Here is a 24,422-nt window from a genome sequence, read left to right as displayed (position 1 = left end):
CTGTTTGTGCTATCTGACCAGGCGCTCAGCTACTGCAGCATTCCAGTGCACGTGTGGGAGGAGAACACCGGGGTCATCAGCCCTCCACTGAGCGCTTCCACAATGGGCACCCTGTCTGGAGTTGTCATTGGTCGCTGGGAGCACAGTCACGCTCGGGGGGCATCCTGTGCCGGCACGGTCACACAGCTGACGGTGGAGCATCCACCCAGCATCTGCCTCTGCTTCCCAGCTCCTCCTCTCACGTTGGTCCAGTCATTAACTTCAGTAACTGCTGAGTGTCTTCCAGTATGGAATTGTACATGAGCATTTCCAGGTACAATACAGTGTTAACAAATTCTCTGGATGAGGAAATAATGTCAATCCTTTTTAGTGCAAACTATATTTGGAACACTTGATTTGTTCTGGTGATGACAATTTTTGTGGCAGCAAACCAGTTTCCGCTCCGACAAGGGCTTGTTAACTCTGTCCCTGGATATCGACTGTATTTAAAAACCAATGTATTTTAAAATATATTTTAAAACTACGCAACACAAACAATAAGACAAGAAATAAAAAATCATAGTGAAGAATGCTCCTGGTTCTTTTGAGTTTCATGAGAAAGGACGACGGCCCTGTGCGGTAGGTCAGCTCTGGGGATGTGAAGGCAGGCAGCTTGGGAGGTCTCTGGAGCCCCGGTGGGCCGCGCCTGTGCCCTCAGCATGACACAGCCGCACCGCTCACACCTGCCCTCAGCCCTACAGGATCACACAACAGTTACTCTCGCCAGTCTTCTCCCGATTCCTCTGACCTGGGGAAAAATGAGAAAAGCTTTGAGTATCACATCAAAATTCTGGTAGAATTAAAGGAACAGAAGTCAGGCATCCAAGGATAGTGAGTGTTTCTTTTTGATATTTACATTTTTAAAATTAGAAGGCTAATGAATTCTATATTAACTTTAGCATTTTTCCAAAGTGGTTATCTGACAAGCTCTGGTCACAAACTATGAAAACTTCCTTTCTCAGGCCCAGTGTGGTAGCCTAGTGGCTAAAGTCCTCACTTTGCATACACTGGGATCCCATACGAGTGAGTGCCAGTTCGTATCCTGGATGCTCCACTTCCCATCCAGCTCCTGCCTGTGACCTGGAAAAGCAGCAGAGCACAGCCCAAAGCCTTGGGATTCTGCAGCCGCGTGGGAGACCTGAAACAAACTCCTGGCTCCTGGCTTCGGCTCAGCTCAGCTGTGGCCCTTGAGGCCACTTGGTGAGTGAATCGGCAGACAGAAGAGCTTTCTGTAAATCTGCCTTTCCAAAGATAATTTCCTTTTTCACAGAATTTCCAAAGAATCCAACCACTGCAAAATGCGTGTCTCTGTGCCCACATGCGTCACTTCCCCAGCACAAAGCTCACCTTGGGAGTTTGGCTCTGGCAGCGTCTCTCTGGCTACCAAATGCATCACTGTTGTTTTGCCAAAGGGAAGCTTTAATGCTACAAAAGAAACAGAAAAAATAAACAAGCTGTTGTATATGCATTGATACACTGATCTATTAAAATCATCAATCAGCACCGAAATCATGTTAAAAGACCAGTTGCTTTTTGTATGATTTCCTCCACAGACTGAACTTAACAGACAGACCATCTCCTGTGCAGAACTAAATGAATATTTCTATATTCAGGCATAGCATTTATAATTTAAAAAACTCCTCTTCCCATATATGGCCATTAGCTTGACACACACATCCACATTATTTAAAGAAGAGGACACAAGAAAATATGTCATTAGCTCATAACAGCAGATCATCTTTAAAAGAGGAAAGTATATTTAATTTAGAAATACAAAAAAATGATAAATATAATTTTAAATATTTTCAACCTTCTATTCTTAGAAAATAATTTATTTGAAAAGGATAGATGAAAAGAATCACTGTGTTGGCATTGTTAATGATCACTACTTTCCAATCAAGTCTTTAAATGTTTTTTTTCACTTACAATACATATTCATTATGTAACTCTTCAGACACACAGACGATAGCATATCTCCCAGCTGAGCCACTGAAGTGAACACAACTTCACTTTTTATAGTAAATCCTTGTTCTGTGCATAAACGGAATCAGTCTCACACTTTTAGAGTTGTTCCCACAGCTGGGATGCTGCAGTCCTGACACCTCAAACTGCCTTCTCTTCAATGACTATCAACTTAAGGAAAGCTCCAGATCAAGATTCCGTTTTATGACACAGTTTCATAGGCTCTGAGATTCCCCCAACCCCTCCTCAAGCCCTTCCCCCATGGTGGATTCCTCCACATTGTTACAGTAGTACAGTTCATGTCCAGTCATGGTTCTTTCATTGCAAGCATGTACCATGTATAGAGTCCAGCATCTTATTGTCCAGATAAATTCAACAGTTTCATTGGGAAACCATCCCTGTTCTGAAAGTAGAGCCTGCAGAATATCATCCCCTCCAATGAAAAGCCACAACATAACATCAACAACAATTTACAACATCATGAAGTTAATTGACATAGTATTGAGTGACCAATGTTAGAAAATGCAAGTTCTTAACCACATCCTGTAACTACTTCATTGACATTTCAACTTTACTTTATACACAACTGGCTGCTATACGCCTTAAAATGGTTAAAGGGTACTATTCAGCTGCTTTGTGTCTTTTTTCATTTTTATATTTATCAGCTTATAGTATTCAAGCATGATTTTTACTGAACTTGGTGAATTTTAGGATAGTCCAAACAGGCTTATAACTCAAACATGCCATATGTTAGCAATTGAGGTGCAAAACAGTTTTAGGAGGGGTGTGCAGAAAAATCTTCTATACCCTAGTGAGGAGTAACTAGTCTTTGTCTCCTACCAAGTAAGGTATATGTGAGTCCAAGCTGTCCATTTCCTGTCTGGTTCTAAGCAGAAAGCTCTATTTTTAAATGGAAGTCATCTCTTAGAAGAGAGCAGCACTTTCTAGAACAGTGCCAACACTGCAGAAAGTGAGACTATCCGGAAATGCTGCACTGAGTGATACTGCCAGGAGTGCGTCTGCATTCTTCTACTCTAGGACGTGGGACACAGTGGGTTTCATCTCTGTCCCATGTGATGCCTGGGGGCCTGAGTGAAGACTCAGCCCCAAACCTTTCTGATGTTTAGCATGTAAGTACTCAATGACTACACACTGAATGAATAGAAATATTCTACCTCTAAGAAAAAATAGGGTAACCCAGAGCCTATGAAACTGTGTCATATAATGAAATTTTAAAAAAAAAGAAAAAATAGGGTAAATATTTCATTATTAGGTTCAGAAAAAAGAAAGTGAAACTATATTGAAACAGGTATTTAAATAGCTCATTTCATTTGCCCACATATGTCCAATTATGTGAGTATATGTGAAATATACTTATTAAAAAAATTCCCTGTGCCTGGGTGCAATGGCTATAATGGCTAATTCTCCCCTTGCAGGTGCCGTGGTCCCACCAGATATTGGTTCATGTCTTGGCAGCTCCACTTCCCATCTAGCTCCCTGCACCCAAGTGGGAGACCCAGAAGAAGCTCCTGGCTTCAGATCAGCTCAGTTCTAGTTGTTGCAGTCATTTGGGGAGTGAACCAGCAGATGGAAGGTCCATCTGTGTCTCCTTCTCTCTTGATATCTGCCTTTCCAGTAAAAATAAATAAATCTCTAGAAAAACAAAATAAAAAAATATGTCTTACTGACAGCAGAAAATGCTCCCCTAAGGGGGCACTATTGAGCTACATTTCTCCAGTTACCCCTAAAGAACAATAACAGCTAACAGTTTCACCAAATGCCACCTGCTATTCTAAGGGATCCAAGTGTTCCAAATATATAAGCCAATTTGCCTCTCCCAATCTAGAAGGTGGGTGCTGTTCTAATTACATTTCACTGATGAGGCAACTGGCTGAGACACTGCCCAAGGCCACACAGCCAACAGGCAGGGAGTTAGCACACAACTTGAAGAGTATGGCTCCCAAATCTGTTCTCCCACTCTCTTATAATCTCTTACTGCTGCTCTCATAAAGTCATTTACAGTCATTCTCAAATAATTAGTAATTATAAAGTTGAAATCAAATGAAAACGAATCCCTCATTACTACATTTTAAAACCAATTATAAATTCTCCCAATTACGGTTTCTGATTTTAACTTTAAATATTACATCTAAATTACATTATTCAAAAGCGCAATGAAATTATATTTATAAAGGAGTACATATGAACTCCTACTACACTGGCACAGAACTCATTTCATAAAGTAGTACCCACTTAGTGTTAAATTAATTCAATAGAATGCAAAATATGAAAGAGTAAGCATGTCAACAACAGCCAGAATTCAGTTTGAATCTATTATTGTTTTAGTAAATGCAAAGACACTAGCATTTAAAACCAAGTAACAGTGCTTCATCACAGACATTAGGCCCTATCATGACAGCGTCTATTACCTCCCAATGTGACGTTTCCATGTAGAAATCGCCCCTGATAAATAAGTCGTAGAATATTTGGACTGCTGACTTGTTCTTCTTCCCAGTCTGAAAAGAACCCAGTGATCTGGTTAAATGCATTTCCACATACAGTTAAGGTTTTAAGAATTCAACTCTGAATCAGTGAGAATATATACAACAAAAGACCTTCCCAAACATGAGGTACAGGTTGAGCATCCCTAAACTCCAAATCTGAAGTCAGAAACACTCAGAGAATCTGTGCTATTTTAAACACTGACCAGCCACTCAAAATGTTTCAATTACGGAACACTCTGAATTTTAGATGTTCACATTTGCTTTGTGTAAATATTCAAAAATCTGAAAAAGTCTAGAAACTCTAAAAGCATTTCTGTACCCAAGCTTTTTGGATAGGGGTCACTCAGCCCGCAACCAGCATGTCCACAGTCAGTGGGACACTGGTTGCTTGTGACTCTCAGCAGGCAGTGCAGCAAGATTGATATCACTTTTTTTAAAAAAAGACTTACTTATTTTTATTTGAAAGGGAGATTTGACAGAGAGAGAGAGAGAGAAGAGACGATACAGGGAAGTTTTGTATCCTCTGGTTCACTCCCCAAATGGCTGTAATAATCAGAAGCAAGGAGCCAGGAGCTTTTTCTTGGTTTCCCACATGGGAATGGGGGACCTAAGCATTTGGGTCATCCTCCATTCCTTTCCCAGGCCATAAGCAGAGAACAGGATTGGAAGTGGGGCAGCGGGACCTGAACCAGTGATCATACGCCACGCTGGTGCTAGCAGGTGTTACATTAGGCTGCTATACCACTGTGCCGGCCTCCTAGTTATTACTTCTTAAAGAATACTAAAGTATATACTTTATACTTCATATATATATATCAAGTAATCTGTTAGTTCAAAATATGCAAATGAGTTAGGAAAATTTTAATCCTAATAAAAGATACACCACTTGAATATTATTTTCAATTATCAATAATTAACACAGAATATAATCTAGTTTCTGTACCTGCTAAAATGCATATTCAAGGCTGGAACCAACAAGTTTAACAAAAATTTATAAGTTAGCGGATTAATATTGAAAATATTTAAAAAATAAGTATTTACTTTTACATAACGTTATTTTCTATCTTTTTAAAGCCAATAAACATAACTAGACACAATATTAGTTCATTTTACCCAAATGAAAACCCCCAGAAAAAAATTTTAGAAGGTGTAACACAAATGAATCTAAGAAAGTATACATAGAAAATCTAAGGACAAACAAGTAGAATGGATAACAAAATATTTAAACTTAGCATAAAACTTTATGGTATGGTAATACCATTCAATTAAAACGGTAGTTTAAAACCCTGGGGTTACCACAAATTTCGAGTTGCATAATTTTCTTTTGGTTATACATAACAATTAGAATCCCACTGTCATCCTTGTCAACAACTTCAATATGATGTGTTTGCTTCCCATAGAAGTTCTTACTAACTGCTTACATAAAGTTTAAAATATTACAAAAGCAGTGAGTGCTAGCCATATAGACAGATGGAAGGATACAGAAGGAAGTAGAGACTTTTGTTTGACTTTTTGAGTTTTCAAAATGATGAGCATGAATTTGATAAAATTACTGCCTGTTAGTGATTCAAGCAGAAACCAATAGAGGAAAATGAACTGGTTATTTTCTGCCTCAAATCTTGGGGCTTTTCTCCCTTTCCCCTCTTAAACACCTTACACCTTCTTGTCTCTCACTTTACCGTTCCCAGAGTTTCCCCATTCTAGAAAATCAGTTCAAACTACGATTTACTTTGAATTTGCCACTTCCATAAACTGCCTAATAAAACATTTCTGATCAAGATGGAAACGTTTCATGACCATAAAAGTGAACGACGGTAACTGTCCAATCTAGAGGGGAGGGGGCAGACAGTCCAACAATATTTACAGAACTGCTGCAGAGACTTGGAGTCCTATAGCTTGCTGGTATCGCACTGCACCACAACCTCCACACGCTGCACTGGTTGATTACGCTGTCTCTGCCTACCTCCAAGGATATTAAACCGGGAGAGGCCTGTAAAACAAGGCTGACAGAAGGAATTTTCATGCGTTACTAGCATACACCCAATAACACCCGATTCAAAGTATTTGTCTAAATCAGGGTTTCTTAAATTTGGGTCTGAAGGTCTTCATCAAGATTTTTTTTAGTGGTGTTTTCATTTTAACAATATTTGGAAGAAATTATCTGGATGATTCCAATAATTACTTTATGACCACCTGCAGCCTTGACATTGTGTGCCCATGAACATATCAGGTTTATGACTGCTGGTGTTGAGCAGCCAGCACTTTTTTAATTGTCAGGAGGCTAATGAGGAAAGAACAGAGGTTCATTTACCACATAAACTGTAAGAGAAGACTGAATGGCAACGTGTACACTATGTGAATGGCAGCTGTGTTGTGAATCCGGCTAACTGAGCCATCACACACCATGCAGCAGCACAGGCACACCAGGAACAGCAGCATTCATGGTACCAGCACTGTGCAGTCTGTGGAAAAAAATGCACTATCTGGAATGTAAATGTTAATTTCAATACTATCAGTTTTCAAGTCATAGCTGAATTTCTTTTTAATTAAAAAATTTTCCTTTTACTTGAAAGAGTTACATAGAAAGAGGGAGAGACAGAGAGTGATCTTCCATCTGAAGGTTTGCTCTTCAAAAGGCAGCAATGGCCACAGCTGAACTGATGCGAAACCGGGAGCCAGGAGCTTTCTCTGAGTCGCCCTTACAGGTGCAGGGGCCCAAGCATTTGGGTGGTCCTCTGTTGCTTTCCCAGGTCATAAGCAGGGAGCTACATGGGAAGTGGAGTAGCTGGGGCTAGAACTTGTGCCCATTTGGGATACTGAAATGACAGAGTATTGGCTTGCTACACTATCATGCTAGCCCCATAATTGCATTTCTTTATAGAACTGTTTTAGTTTCATGGATATAGTTTTAATTGGGCTGTTTCTACATTTAAAGTGACACATTATAGGAAAAGCAATTGAAGTCACTGCTAGGGAACCTGAAAGAGCCTCTTTCCACTATAACGTCTCCATATATTATTCAAGGTTGAGAAACACTGGTCTAAAATGATTCATTGTCTATACACTGCCTTGTTAAAAAAAAGGGGAAAAAAATCTTGTCCTTCAAAAGTTCAAATTGCCTCTACTAATAAAGTCAAGTAAAATTAGCTCTAAGAGTCAGAGCCCTAATGGTATATGGCATAAAAAGTGTCAAAGGAAAGCACAAGTTCATTTCAGGGAGGCAGGTCAGAGCTGGCACATCGCAAACAGGTCCAAGAAATAGGACCACATCCATGCTCCTCAATCCCTGCTGCAAACACTGGCGTGGAAACAGAAAGCAAAAATGGACTGTACTGCTTCATGACATTTTCGGAGTGCAGAGAATATGAAATGACATGAATTAGAGATTCATTTAGTCTCAAAGCTTAACTTTAAGTAAGTTACATACACAGTAGACCAAGGAGAAGCTATCAGAATCTGTCAAAGACACCTTTTCTTTCCCTTCAGGTTCTGATACTTGAAGGGGGTGTGAATGTAAGTATATGGGTATTATCTATTTTGCATTTTGCTCTTTAGATAATGCTTTGCATTTTCATTTGAACAGTTCCAAGGCAAACAAAACACAAGAGGTGCTTTGTGCTCTGGGCTCCTTTCATTTTGGAGTGAGATAGCTGGCACAAAATAAAGGGAATTTAGAGATGCAGTGATCTCCTGGGACCCTAGGCCTTCCACTCTCACTTCCTTCGTTTTTCTACATAATTTTCCCCAAAAATGTAATGAAACAAGATAGTGCATAAAGAACTAACATTATTCATTTTCAAAAGAAAAACCGAACTCACCCATTGGCCAATTGTCATACACATGCTTTGCAATGTCAGAAGCAGAATCATTAGGTGAAAACAGGAACTCTTTCGTTTTTCCGCTTACCAAGATGAGGCGCAAATTTATCTGAAAGAAGACAGTGATTCATTTAGTATAAATTCCAGAAGTTTTTAAGGTAGAAAACATGATTCGTAGGTTTTTCACTTCAATCATATTCCAAATATTATCAATGTCATTTTGTGGGTTTTTTATTACATTTCTATAAGGCTTTTTTTTTAATAGAGAGGGATTTCTTAAGACTTCATTTTCCACTACGTATATGTGTGGCAAATGCATTTGCTATAATAAAAGACCAATATAACTACCTAGAATACACACTATTACCCTGGAAATACACATATTCTATTGAAAAAAGAGTATTGACTTTGTTACATCTCATCCTAACAAAATACATGCAGCTAATAAGTTTTATTCAACCTTTTACCTTTAAAAATTATACAAACTCCAACCAAATTAACCAGAAACTCGAAATCATTTTATCATCCCTATTTGAGGAGTCAATATAGTAGCTCCCTTACCAACAATTACACATCATTTATGTTTTCAGTAATTAGATAGGGAATATAGAACAAAGGACATAAACTTACCCTCATAGAAAATTGTAAGGAAAATAACAGATTTGTCATGTTTGAGACCCACTAGATTCACAACTTCAAGTAAATAAATATTCACTTACACCACCCTCAACATATGTTCCAAAATCCTTCACTTCTTAATTTTTACCTACCATAATTATTATTTTTAAAAACTATCCCATCATTCATTACTCTGTAAGTCACAGAAACACAGCGTGGTTTGCTGCAGCTCTGGGCCTCTCCTCAAAGTATAAAGGAGACCTTATGAGAGGCTGAGCCCCAGTCTATGCAATCTACCCTCATTCCTTTTTATAAAGAGCAGCAAAAGTCACCACAGCAGCTCAGCTGTGCCTGGTCCAGGTTACACCCAAGTTCTCTTCTTCAGTGACCAACACTGTTTTTCTGATCAAAAATACCAGAAAATCTTTTAAGATGCCAGAGTCTATGATAAATAAACTGGGATCTGCTGCAGAATCAGCAAGACAGGAAGGTCAAGAGCACTCCCTCAATGTTATCACTTTGAACACATATTAAAAGTTACATAAAGTGTCTTCACCAGAAATAAACAACTTTGCCTTCAGTGGAATGCCACTGGACTCCATCCACCATGAAAGGAATTAGGTTCCTTATAAAAAGCTGTCTTTTAAATGTATAGACACTTCAATAAAAACCCATTCAAAAGAAAAAAGAATCTATATTCCAAGAGATACATCCAGTAAGAATTTCTTGCTGTTTTTTTCTAATCAGTGTCAAAGTATACCAAGGAGTTCGATACGGGAAGGCTCTGATAAAATCACAATGCTGTAAAGTAATAGGATCCAGAAACTGTGTGTGTTCCATCTGAACAAGCTCAAGTAGCAGTTTGCAAAAATGATTAAACCTATGAATAAATAAAAAGCATCTGATTTCCTACGGCAAATAATAAACGATTTTTCAAAGTACTCAACATTTATGCAACACAATTCCAGTTTTAGTTCTCATATAGTATTATTCATGGCTATCTCCTTATTCATAAATATCAATAAAGATTTATTAGACTCCAAGCTTATATCTTTTAATGGCTTCAAACTACTGCAGAAAGCAATCATTAATGCCCAAGGAATTTTGGTACACTCTATAATGGTCTGACCATACACACTTATTTAGCCAGGGAAAAACAGTGATTAAATTCAAGCTTTTTAAGAGTTACGTAAATGATATGAAATTAGTATTTTGGGGGACTGCTTAAGTTTAAATTTAATCTCCTTTGCAGGCTGGCACTATGGTGTGGTAGACTAAACTTATGCCTGTGGAGTTGGCATCCCATGTGGATGCCAGTTTATGTCCTGGCTGCTCTACTTCCATCCAGCTCCCTGCTTATGGCCTTAGTAAAGCAGAAGAGGGTGGTTAAAGTCCTCCTGGCTCCTGGCTTTAGACCAGCTCAGCTCTGGCCACTGCAGCCATATGGGGAGTGAACCAGTGGATGGACAATCTATCTCTGTCTCTCCTTTTCTAATTCTTTCAAATAAAAATAAAAATAAATCTTAATCTTCTTTGGACTCTTATATTAAAAAATAATGAAAAAATAGTCTTCAAAACCTATAGACAACATTAAAGCATACTTTTAATTTTCTCCAATGTCCCTGAATATAAAAATTTTAAAATGAGAGAATCCTATCACAGGAGTCTAAGCTGGTGTTAGGTAACAGGAGATATTAGTTTAGGTGGTAAGATATCCACAATATATTATATGAGAGAAAGCCAACTGTCCAGTCATTACTGACTGGTGTCTTCTAAACGGTTGTATGTTGAAGCTCAACCCATCAAAACGTAAGTCTTTAAGGTTCTTTATGGGGGTGCTAATCTCCCCTTAACTCCTTTTAAATAAGTTTTATTTAAGGTTCTGTAAGGACAGGGATGCTAATTTCCACCCTAACCTTTCACAAAACTTATTATCTGCTACCTGTGAGGATGACACAGTGAGAAGGCAGCCACCATCAATCCCTAGAAGAACTGGACCTGTGGGCTGCCAGGCACCAGAACTACGAGATAAACACCTCCATTATTTAAGTCTTGTCTATGAAATTTTGTTATGGCAGCTTGAGTTGACTAACACAGAAAACAAGTAAGTAAGAAATCTCGGGCTTCCTTCAGGCTGGGAAACAGCTTTTGATCAACCAGAAACTAGATCTAAAACATTGTAGATTAAGCTACTGTGTTATAAAGCTTTTCAATTGTACTAGATGAGGCTAGGAAATAGACATTGGTGGGTTGGGAGACAACCTGTTTACTTATCAAAGCAAGACAAAATTTAATTTTACTATAATTTTATATTATAAGACCATCCCCCCATCTTGTTTTAATGATATCCTATATAAAGTAATCGGTATTCCCTGCTGCCAGAATGTTAATTATTACAACTTTGTTTCCTGTCTTCCTGCTATATCAGTTCATAAGTTTATATATTTGTATTAAATAAAAGTGCTTCTAACAGTTTAAAAAATCTAAAGCAAGAGTTTTAGTTATACTTTAGTATGAATCTTTTTTTCCCCCATCTCTATTACACATATACACACACACACACACCAAAGTCTAGAAGGATGTACCAGACACTAACAGTAGTTACAGCTGCATTTAAGCTGGATTCTAGTGTCTTCTTTATGTATTTTTAATATTTGCCATTTACTTCATTAAATGTGCAAAGAGACTGTAACATTATTTCAAAGAGTATCCTTTAGTCATTTCAGAACATTTCTCATAACTGTTAATGTATCAGGATGAACTTCCAAAGTACTTTAGCCATTTTCTTGAGTAGACATTACCCATGAGAATATAAAAGAACAAAAAGCAAACCATACCAATTGTAACAAACAGCTCACTACGATGACAGGTGTTCATAATGTGACTGGGTCATGCACGTGTCCTGGGGACACAAGGGTATACAGGAAAATCTCAGTTTCTTCCTCAATTTTGCTGAGAAACCTCAAACTGCTCTAAAATAAAGTTGTCCCCCACTTTTTAAAAGTAAAACCTAGGGGATATATAACCACAATATTTTAATATGAAGTTATAAGTTTGCGGATCCTCCAAACCTAACCTAGGCCTTCTTTTCTAGAAGTCTGGCTGAAGCGGTTTTCTCTGGACATTCCCAGTTCCTCTAACTTCCTTCCATAAGCTTAAAAAACACTACAGACACATACTTCTCTATATAAACCTATCTGGATTTATGCTGCAAGGTTCTCAGCATTTCCTGATTTTAAAATGGACACACGGCACTGGTCCTGATGAAAGGGAAATACATAATTCCTTCTGTGTGTGCTGGCAGGCTTCACATCTAGGACCCCCTCCGGCCCCAGCAAACAGCTGAGTTACTAACTTATGGTGGAGGTCAAAATGGCTTTAGGCGATAAGAGGAGAGTATGGAGCAGGTAAGATTTTAAAAAACTTCTCAGAGGGAGGCTGACGAGCCCTACAATTCTAACAATAAGTCAGAAAATGCCTAAATCTACCAATTGATCAAGTCAGGCAGTTAAAGCTATCTGAAATGAACAAAGTCTGTTTAGCAAAGAAGCTTGCATTCACATTACAAAGAGGAACAATACACTCCTGATATTAAGCTTTTGAGTAAAACCACTTTCATAGCCACTTTTGGTGCCTGGCACGTACCAGCTGGTCAACCTATTTGTTGACTTTCGGTTTCTGTCTCAAGGAACAAGTGACAGTGCAGATTGGAAATGTCCACGTTAATGCTTTAAATTCTGGCTTCAGAGTTCTGGACTTTGCAATGAGTAGCCAGTGTTATTGGGAAGGGACAACAATAAAAGGGATCTGACAATAATTTTTTAGTGATGTTGTGGACAGTTCATACTTGTAAACATCCAAATCTTTAATTTAATCTTTAATTTGCTGAGTTCTAGATCTTTATAATCTGCATCATGCCACAGTTATTCTAAAGGCTATCATTTCTGAAAAAAGCATTTTGAAAAGCAAAATTCTGAGTTACCATATTAAGATATATATTCATGTTATATTGCATATTATATAAGGCCAATCATGTCTATATCTATTTCTATAGATATAGATAGATAGCCTCATTTTCAAAGGAGGACAAACACTGGGTTATTCTCATGGAAGGTCAGACTGGTTTTGACTTGACCTATGCATCTCCTGAAACACACTCGCTCCTACATCAGAAACATGAATCTACCTCAAAATTCAATTGTCAAGTGTATCTTAGGACTGCAATATCAATGGGGAAAAACTGACTTCCTTTAATTTCCTCTAGAATAAAGCTTGAAAGCAATCATTCAGACATTTAGATTCTCTGCTGGTCATTAGTAAGCTGTTTCTCTTTGATAAGAAGAATCTCCCTGGGCTCATTCGGAGAATTATGTCAATTATACTTCTTCACAGTAAAAGTTTGGCAACTTCCATAAATATAAGCGAGTTCCTTATAAAATATTAAATATCTATTATTTAAATATTTATTAATGAAAGATCTTTTTGCATTCTTGAAGCTAAGCAAAATAAGCCAACCAATAAACTACATGTAATAACCTCCGCTTCTGGGACCTTCTACATAACAGTAGTTTAAGCCTTACACATACCTTAAAATAATAAACTTCAAAAACATAATTTGTCAAAAAAGAAAACTGCTAATCATGACTCTGAATGATTTGGTAAGAGATGGAACTTGTGTTACTTAATAAAATTCCCAAGAGATGATATTTAGATCTTTGGCATGAACCTTATGTCTTTCATAATTACTTTCAAGGCAAAACAAATCTAAACAGGACTGTTAGTGAAGAAGAGTGGCCATGACCATTTCCTGTAACACCAACGGGAGCCGGAATGCTCCAGTGTATGTAATTTCCAGTTTATAAAAGCTCTCACTCAAATTTCCACTTCTATTTGACAGATGATATCTATTCAGTGAATCTCATCTAGGACTTAATTCACACAGCAATTTGTTTTTCATTGGTCAGGATGGAAAAATGAGAAGGAGAGTGGAAGGTGGAACAGTCTTTGGGAATAAAGCAAACAGGGCGACAGAGCAAGCCTTTCAGAAGAGACAAACAGCACTCCTTCCCACCAAGAAACCAACACATCAAACAGAAAAAGAATTCTCACTTCTCTTCTGAGAGTCCTTAAGAAAAGCACTGGCTTTATCCCCTTCCTCAAGGCTTCCTCATGGAAAAACGACCCAGAGAAGCAGCTCCACACAAGGAGCACTTGTTCCTGCACCTGTGCAAAAGGTAGTAACAAGTGGTGATTGGGAAAGAGGTGGTTTGTTCTTCCTCAATCAATTTTTTAAGACTCTCAACTGATACGACAGCTTATTGGGGCCTGCAGAGGACATCTGGTACCACAGCGGAGGATGGAGAATAGAACAAATTGGACAACTCTCCCAGCCAAGCATGGACAGCAAGTATCAGGACAAAGGGAGATTCTAAAGTGGATTATGTCAGCCGATGAATGCATCGCAGAATTTCCTCAGCCTTGGAGTAACAAAATCAACGGCATTTCAGAACTATCAAAACCACTTAAGCAGTACCCTTGGAACATGCTTCACATCAGGGATCCTGGGATGACATTGGGTGGCTGTTCCCCATCCCCAGGTACTGATGTAGTTACGATGGTGGATGCAGCTTCTTCTCTTCTCTCCCCCTTTCCTCCAGATACAGGAAGAAAAAGAAGAAGAAAAAAAAACCATTGGGAACAATTGTTTCATCCACTTTTCCCTGTTTCTCAACCTTTGCCACCCTAATCAGTGGTCCACACAGTGGTCCTCAACTATGAAAACATCATCAAAAATAAAATTTAAAAAGAAAGAAAAAGGAAAAAACCCTCAACTTGGAGCTGGCCCCATGGCTCAACAGGCTTATCCTTTACCTTGTGGCACCCACACTCCTTATGGGTACCAGTTTGTGTCCTGGCTGCTCCACTCCCATCCACCTTCCTGCATATGGCCTGGGAAGGAAGCAGGGGAGAGCCCAGTTCCTGAGAGCCTGCACTCATGTGGAAGACCTGAGTGAGGCTACGGCTCATGGCTTTGGATCCTCTCAGCTCTGGGCATTGCAACCATCTGGGGAGTGAACAGTGTCTGCACGCTCTGTCTCTCCTTCTTTCTGCCAATCTGTCTTTCCAAAAAATATTGTAAAATCTTTTTTTTTTTTAAAAAAAAGGATATTTCAAAATCAAAACATACAGCTTCAAAATTTGTAAGGCATTTAGTGCCCAGGACATGGTAAGTACATAATTAGTTAGCCATTATTACAAATTATATATCATCACTATCATAATAATTGCCAATTGAGAAAACCACATAACACTATAAAATACTTTAAGTATTTTATAATGCACAGCTAGTTTAAAGTAAGTTTGGGAAACTTTGACCAAATCCATGAGAACAATTGCAATATATTTTCTTGGGAATTCTTGCAAATTATTTTTAAAAATTATAACTCTTACAAGTTTTAAATCCTATCAAGACATGAAAGACACTGGTTCTAATATGAAATCATAGTTCTGTATCTCTTTGAAAACTGCATTTTTGATACTAACTAGCTGTTTTAATGTGTTACCAATATGGAAAGAAAGCAGACTAATTTCCTATAGGTACTATCAACTAAATAACAAATGTAGACCAAACCAAAGTACTCCCTCTGGGACACAGATTTTGTATCTAGGGAAACCTTTGTTTTGAGGAGTTCTTGGTCTCATGGCTCACTAAATTAAGAGAAATTGCTGCCTCAGTACACCTTTTTCTGAAGTACTGAGCCTGATTCACAAGCACTGAAGATACTAAAGTAACACTGGGATGAAAAGGACTGACAAAGAAATAGATGACCTTGCAGCCTAACTTTCATTAATGGAAATGTGGTGATGAAACTTCTACAGGTAGCATGGCCAGAAATCATAGGGAAGAAAATTCCTACTTAGTGAATATCAACTAGATACCACAAGTTTAATACATATATTTTTACTTTTGGTTAACACATGTTCTATTTTAACAACTGTTGGATAGCACTTCTGCCTCCCTCTAGCCATCCAGTCAGACCAATACATCAGGGCGTCACACAGGACTCCAATCTTAGAGACATCTACAACAGTTAGTGGCAAAGCACAAAATGAAAAGCCCAGATTGTATCTCTCCCGGGTCAGGACATGTCTGATACACTTCAGTTCCACTTCAAACACCTTCGCAATACTCCCCCCAAGATCTTTGTCATTACTGGGTTCCTGTCTTTTCAAAGATACACAAAACTTTTGAAAAAAAATATTTCCTTAACCAATCCATTACTTATTAACTGTAAATTAGTCTCTCAGCCATGGAATGTGTAGGGAATCAAGTAGATACCAAGAGAAAAGTGGTTCTTACTTGTCATAAGTTTGTGAACAGGTGGAAAAATTCAAACACTACAGTTGCCAGAAGCCAGGGGGACAGGATGACACAGTCAGTGCTTAATAGAAATAGTTTTAGTGCTGCAAGACTGTAACAGCTCTTGGGATGAATGGTTGAAAAACACTATGAACATACCTGAACTGTACAGCTTAAAATGTGCATACTTAAATGGTCTATATGATAAATTTCATACATATTTTATCACAACTTAAAAATTGACTAAAAATCTAAAGGTTTTTTCACTGCAAGATACTTCTCGTGTGAAAATCTGAGGGAAAATGAGGCCTACACCAGAGTATTGAAGACTGTCCTACTTTCAGTTGCTACTTATAAAACCAAACACATGAATGTGGGTTAAACAAGGCACCAGGCCAGCTACTGGAGAAGACACAAATATCATCAAAGTATAGTTATTAATTCAATATACTTTGGTTTGCTTTTATTCACCCAAGCAAAAGGCAGGAGGAGGGTAATATAAATAGGTCACTGACAGTAAAGTCTGTTTACCCAGTTCCAACTGTGTCAGGCACTGTACACTGCTGTAGCAAGAAATTTTACTTGCCATGAAAGTCAGTCCTACAACATGGCACTCACTGTACCTTAAAAAATGCTTTAAGAACTATCATGAAAATAGTCAACTTACATGACTGTTCCCTATTATAGCATAACAGAGAATTAAGCATTTCTATCACTGTTCTATGAAGGTATAAAACATACAGGGACACCCTTCAATATCAGACTAAAATTCACATTAAATGAACACCATAAAACATGAACTGAGTAAGACTAATTCTTCCAATATACCTTTCAGAAAACATGGAGAGGGGATGATTTACTGGTTAGAAAGAAGAATAATTTCAAATAAGTACCTTTACCTATGAAAAGGAAAAGTAATGATTCTCTGGGGGGATTGTTAGAAGTTCTTTCTAACACTAGTATCATGTGATTAGCACTAAAAAAGGGCATGTCATTTAGAAATATAAAAATATCATATTTAACAAAAACAATTTACACAGAATACATAAACATTCAATACTGATCAAACCATTCTGTCAATCACACTTTATACTGAAATAATAGAGGTGGAATAATGTAAACCCAATGTCTTTATTTCCGTCACCAACTCTTTATCTCTGATTTGCTACAAACCTGTGCCTAATGAAGCTGTGCTATGAAACTGTACTCTTAAAGGTCACTTATGAGTATCGAATAAAAGCATCAAACAATTCTCATTTCACTTCATTCCTTGTTCTCTCTGCCTCCAACACTACACACAAGTCTTCTCTTCCTTAAAATCAGTTTATGAAGTTTCTCTAATTCCCAAGTGTGCAGCCCCCTTCACATTCTGGAGGAGAAAATGTTCACCAATCAGATGAATTCATAACACTCTTTATATATCCTCCTCTTGGAGATGTTATGCTGTATATGTTCTTAAAAGCCTAGAGAATTTTCACCTTGAACAATGCTTTTTAACACAGTTGTATTATTTAACCACAAAACCACATTTATTTCCCATCCCACAGATCTAGTGCTTGGTAAAACACTCTCTGGAAATGAATACTTCTGCTTTGATCCTATGATTCTTGCTTTTAGTTGTTAGCTGTTTTTTTTTTTTTTTCCTTTTATAATCCAAATTTGGACTCCCCAAGGCTCCCAAAGTAATATTCTGCACTACTCCTCTTATCTTTAAGACAGCACATCTGCTTCCACTGTTTGGAACAGTTCAGCACTGCATACTGGTTGTTTCAGTCCTGTAACAACAGAATGGAGCCAAACATCTCTATTGCCTAGTGATGTTACTTTCATCACAAGGTCTCAGAGCCACATAGTACCTACATGTCCGTGGTGATAACAGTGCAAATAAACCTGATGACTGCCAGTCATAGAAAAGTAAAGCACATATAATTATGTACAGTACATATTTCTTGATAGTGACGATAAACTGGTGTACATACTCACTATGCTACAGTCGTACTCTTACATAATATACAAAAAAAAGTTAAAACAGTGTGTCAGGTTATGTTGCCAACAGACTCATCCATCTCCACTTCACTGCTTATCTCTTTTTCTTTTTAAAGACTTATTTTTATTGGAAAGTTAGATATACAGAAAGGAGGAGAGATGGAGAGGAAGATCATCTGTCCAATGATTCACTCCCCAAGCGGCCACAATAGCTGGAGCTGAGCCAATCCAAAGCCAGGAGGAGCCTGGAGCCTCTTCTGGGTCTCCTACGCAGGGTCACAAGGTTTCGGCGGTCCTCCACTGCTCTCTCAGGCCACAAGCAGGGAGCTGGATGGGAAGTGGGGCAGACAGGATATGAATCTGCACCCATACGGGATTCTGGCACGTGCGAGGACTTAAGCTGCTAGGTTACAGCGCCAGGCCTACTGCTTACCTCTTGACTGTATCGTTTTGTGCACAACTTAATCTCATGTTTTTGTGGAACGATAGGCTATATTACACATAAATACAAAGGCTAGATTGCAGGCTGGTAGAGAGGTTTACGGAAGTCCACCGTACAGCAAGCATACAATGGTGACTTGCCCAATGACACTTTTCTTGAAATATGTACGTACTATAAAACAAGACATGTCTGCATCGCCACCTGATTTCCCAGAGAACCACTTGCACTGACTCAACTGCGAAATGGATGCCTGCTTTTGACTAGACAGAGCTTACTGTCCCCCCACAATTATGTCTATAAGTGAACCTATTTCCTCTTCAAGAACAGATTAAACAGTGACTACTTTTGAATTGTCCTAGTCTCCTCAGTTGTCTGGGTTTGAATGTCTAGTCATCACTCAAGACTGCCTCCCTGCCCCACCTGTTCTTTTTACCCCCCCCTTATCCAGTTATTCAAACTCTTCTGAATTCTCTTTGATCTCAGGATCATAGAACTGCGAACTGCCAAACCCCCTTCCCAGTGAAAATTCTGGCACTGTGTTCCAGATAGTTAACATTTTCTGACCACGCAGAAGTGCTACACAGTGCCTGGTATGAGGTATATGGTTAATCAACATTCCATCCTGAGGCAGGTACTACTTGTTATCAACAATAGTCAACTGGGACCTTGAGGTTAAGTAAGCCTTAAGAACACAGGGTTCACAATTCAAACATTTCAGTCCAACTACTATAATTTCCCTATCTAAATTTCTATTCAGCCAAATTGATAACATTCATTACAAACGCCACCCTGGCAGGAACCATCAGAATGACTTTCTGCTTGTTCTCATTCCACTCTAAGGCTGATGAGAACACACAAAATGCACAGAACTCTTTCCTTCCTCAGAATTCCCATCCCATCATTGGTGTCGCCTGCTACTCAATACTGGTGGGCTGCCCACCCTTGGCTGGGGACAATTTTGAGTTGCTTCTTGTCTCACTGTTATTATGAACAATGTGTCCCCTTTTACTGTCACTTTAAATGACAAATGTAAAGTCATCCCACATACACCCATCAGTCACTGTGGCAAGATACAGTCTATGTGTTCATCTTAATTCCCCTGGAAAAGCCATTTTCAAACTTGCATGCTTAACACCAAGATCTATGTATCCTGTATGCAGTCACAGAACAATCTGGGGATTATGTGCTGTGGCTGTATTTTGTTTCTCTAGTAAACACTCCTTTTAGATTAAAAAAGAAAAAGAATGTATTTTAAATTGATTCATATAGTTAACCCTAATCACAGCACCTGAAAAATAAAAAAGGTATTTACTATATTGGAAGGAAAAATTAATAATGTACAGAGTATGCCAGAAGACAGGCAATATTCTTAAAATATTTCAGTTATTGCATAAGTAACAAGATACTTCATGTATAACCAAGAAATATATGTATACCAATAATCACCCAAAAGTTTTCTAATATATATATTTTTACTGTCATCCAGCTAGAAGATAATACACTATTTTCTACATAAGGAATAAATCTCTGCATCAGCCCACTAGATTTTTTTTTAATTGCCCCAAAGAAGAAGAAAAAAAAATGCTTAAAAATCATCCTATTCTTTACTACACGTCTGTCAACCAACTCATTATTCAAAAGTGCTAGCAAGCTCTCCTATTTAAGAAGAATACATTCTGTCCGTCTATGAAGACAACGATTGTTTCCTGCTGCCTGCTTTGCAGTCCTATTCAGCTCCCACAGACAATCTGCATCAACCTGTGACTAGTGATACTGTCACTTAGTGGTGCCCCACATAGCCATGACCTCATGCGACCTAATACTGAGATTCTTGTTTATGACTTAATGTCTCTGAAGTAATCATGAAGTGTTATTTGCACACATGGTTTTTATTCATTATGATTTATTAAATTTTAAAGTCCAAGTAATTTATCAAGTTACTTAACATTGCTGTGACAAATTATTCAGCAGGAAAACTCTGCATAATCAAGCAGAGAAAGAGACTAAAGTGATAAATGTCACAGTGGAACATTACATACAGTTATCCATAGAATACAGCATAAAATTTCATTTTTATGCATATCTTATAAGCCAAGAATGCTAGTCAACTTGACCATTAAGTGCTAGTCACTGTAGATAAAATTGTATCAGCTCAGTATTTTTTAAACGAATGCTCATAAACTATGCTTGTTATGAATATAAATCCAGCACCATCTAAGCACTTAGTATCACAATACAGAAAGCAAAATAAGAGAGGAAAGTGGGGAAATAAAGAAAACTGCCTTATACACAGGGGTCTATTAGAAAGCTTTCTATAATGAAAACTAGAAAGAAATCAAATGAAAAGACAAAGTCAAAGGGCAAAGAAGGATCTTTGTGTTGGTGATTAAAGTGTGGGCCACTTGTTGAGCCCTAACTTGAGACAGATTGAGGGCAACAGTCCTGGATACCCCAGCTACCTTGTGCTGAGCACAGGACTGAACCTTGGAGCAAGGCAGAAAGGAGCACTTCAGTTGAAAGCTCCTTCCTGATGGCAGAGCAGCGGATCCATGGCTGCATGAAACCTGAAATACAGGTGATGTGACTTCGCTTCAGATAAATTAAGTATGTTTAAACACAGTGAGTAACAACTCCTTGTGAATTGTACCGGCATTCTAGAAATCATAGGACTTACATAAGTAAACCTGCCTAAGACTGTTTCAAGACAACTGATTGAAAGACAATACAAATCAACTAAAATGATGTGGTCTCTACCATGCCAAAGCTTCCAAAATCAGTACCTAGGACCATTTGTTAGAAGTACTTTGGAGTGACTGTAGTGGAGGCTCTTTTTTAAAAAAATCTTTTACATTTTCATTTTTAATGCTGTCTTATAAATTTTTGTTTTGTTCAAAAAAATCCGAAAAAGAGAACAGAAGATAATGCTTAAAAGCTCTCTGTGAAGGAAAGAGTATGTTAGTTAGTCTAATAGGAATAATTAGATAATTAAAAAATAAGCTATTTGCCAAAAGACTAAAGTCATGAGTTGCTCTGACAACTCAAGGTAGCTTTCATGCTCAGAAAATACTTAGAAATTTACTTCAATTTTAGTGTTTTCAATTAAAACCTGATTTGTCACAGTTATAAATCAGAAGTTGGTCTTGGTTTGTAATGTTAGTTTTAAGCTTTCTTTTCAGTGTTCAAAACTGTCAAATAGATAATTTCTCCATGGTCTTTGATTAAATACTAGTCAGCTCTCATTTCTAAGTTCTGCATTAGTAGACTCAACTAAGGATCAGAAGTATTCGGGAAGAAACAACTATGTAATGAATATGCACAGGCTTTTTTCCCTTGTAATGACTCCCTGGACAATACAGTGTAACAATTTACATGTCATTTGCATTGTGTTAGGTATTATAAGCAGTCTAGATCTGGCAAGGTAAATGGCGGGTTTTGCCCCTACTATCCCTTGAGAGTTGGTTTGAGTCCTGGCCACTCTACTTCTGATCCAGGTCCCTGCTAATGCTCCCGGGAGAGCAGTGCAGGATGGCTTTAGCTCCTAGTACCCTGCATGCACATGGGGGACTTGGATGAAGCTCCTGGTTCCTTGGTTTTGGCCTGGCGCAGCCCCAGCAATTGAGTAAACGCAGACAGAAGCTCTCTCTCCCTTTCTCTCTCTCATACTACCCTTTCAAATAAATGAATCTTTTTTTTAAATAAGGAAGATAGTTTTCAGGAGGTATCTGCAGGATATATGCAAATACCATGACATTTTATATAACAAACTTAAACATCTGTAGATGTTAGTATCTAAGGATCCTTGGAAACAACTCCTGACACAGATAATGAGGGACAATTGTATACAGATTTTAAACTGCAATTATGAAATGGTTATTTCTAGATATTTCAATTATCTAGTGGTAGCTGAATTTCAATAAACGTAATAACCTAATAATTCTCATAAATCTAAGAAACATAAAAATAATGGATCTTAAATTCCCACAAATATTTCAACACTGCAAATAAACTTATAAGCTTTTATCCTAAAAATTATTAAAAAGTTATACTCGGGCCCGGCGGCGTGGCCTGGCGGCTAAAGTCCTCGCCTTGGAGGCCCCGGGATCCCATGTGGGCGCCAGTTCTGGTCCCGGCAGCTCCACTTCCCATCCAGATCCCTGCTTGTGGCCTGGGAAAGCAGTCGAGGACGGCCCAATGCATTAGGACCCTGCGCCCATGTGGGAGACCTGGAAGAGGTTCCTGGTTCCCGGCATCGGATTGGCGCGTACCGGCCCGTTGCGGCTCACTTGGGGAGTGAAACATCGGATGGAGGATCTTCCTCTCTGTCTCTCCTCCTCTCTGTATATCCGCCTTTCCAATAATAATAAAATCTTAAAAAAAATATTAAAAAAAATTAAAAAAATAAAAAGTTATACTCAATTACATGGAAGCATAAAGACCAAGGACATGCTTACCATTTATAGTCATTATGGGGGTTTTTCCAAACACTCCAGCTTGACTATAACCCAAAACATTGAGGACAGCATCACAATTACTCTGAGATTCAACAATTCCAATCCCAGCTATACTCAATTCCAATTCAACAATTCCAATCCCAGCTATACTCAGCTATACTGTGGTAACAACGCAGTAATGATATATCCTTATTTGTTAAACATTTATTCCTGAGGATTTAAGGTGAAAATGACAAGATAGCTGGTATTTTTTTCAAAATATTGGACTAGAAATAACTGGTTGAAGAAGGTGGTGGTGATTACATATAACAATGATGTATGGTTTTAATTATTGAGGCATGATGATACGTACATGAGTTCATTGGAATAGCCCTTTTACTTTGATGAATTTTTGAAACTTTCTACCAAGACAAGTTTTTAAAATTTGGAATTTTAAGGTATTCTTAAACTTTCCAAGAACCCAGACACATTCATCTAAGAAGAAAACAACTCTATCACAAATTTGGCTGTAGGATCAGACAGGCCTGGCTGGGATCAGGATGGGTTCTTGCCTACAGCCACAGGTGCAACATCAAGTCAGCGTCATTGCCCGTTACACCAAGGACTCCATGACTTACATGAGCGAGCTTTTAGTAAACTACCACAAACCGAAAAGGTATCTTCCTGACCTCAGACAAGACATGCATCTGCTAGAAACTTCAAATACACAAATCATCCACTTATATAGTCAAAATAATAAAAATATGAACAAAATCTTTCAAAATAGTCAAAGATCTTTTTGTGACGGACGGTGCTCTGGCTTAGATGGAACTGTCTCCTGAAGAACTGTGTGGGGAATTGTGGCCCTTAGATTCCAGTACAGTACCAACATAAATACTACCTAACTTAACCGCCACCTGAAAATCCTGACATATATTTACATCTTAATGTGTAAATATTTTCTGATAAAACTACAGAAAAATTTTGAATTTTCTAGAATATGCATCTTTCTATTTTTCCTATCTTTTACAGCCTCAATTCTTTCAGGGCATCACATAACAAATGCTTTAATATCAGATTTCTCTCGTGACCTGGTCTTTATCTTTATCACAACAAATAAACCTATCCTACTAAAAGAACTTATTTGAAGAGTCTTTCAAACTTCCTAAAGTTACTATTCTAGATTCAGCTGCTATTCCTCAGGGTTTTATATTTAGAGAAATTTAGAGAAATTATAGGAATATTTTAACGAATAACCTGAGG

General features: G+C 38.1%; 1 protein-coding gene across 2 annotated transcripts in view; it reads right to left on the bottom strand.

The window, feature by feature from the left end:
• Positions 1-496: 496 nt before the first annotated feature.
• UBL3 (ubiquitin like 3) overlaps positions 497-24,422 on the bottom strand; it is a 60,933-nt gene continuing 37,007 nt past the window's right edge. The window contains exons 1-5 of one of the 2 annotated variants that reach the window (XM_058670913.1): positions 17,475-17,601; positions 8,324-8,432; positions 4,431-4,517; positions 1,387-1,464; positions 497-787 (exon numbers count right to left, since the gene is read on the bottom strand). In XM_058670913.1, coding sequence (XP_058526896.1) covers positions 735-787; positions 1,387-1,464; positions 4,431-4,517; positions 8,324-8,327 — 222 coding nt within the window. In that variant the 5' untranslated portion in view covers positions 8,328-8,432; positions 17,475-17,601 and the 3' untranslated portion in view covers positions 497-734. Of the gene's footprint in view, positions 788-1,386; positions 1,465-4,430; positions 4,518-8,323; positions 8,433-17,474; positions 17,602-24,422 lie in introns of those variants that run through there. The other variant, XM_012926700.2, reaches the window with a different exon arrangement.

Source organism: Ochotona princeps, chromosome 12 (assembly GCF_030435755.1).
Source record: "Ochotona princeps isolate mOchPri1 chromosome 12, mOchPri1.hap1, whole genome shotgun sequence".
Taxonomy (NCBI): Eukaryota; Metazoa; Chordata; class Mammalia; order Lagomorpha; family Ochotonidae; genus Ochotona; species Ochotona princeps.
Note: the sequence above shows the minus strand (reverse complement) of the source record. Positions and strands in the feature narration are given on the sequence as shown.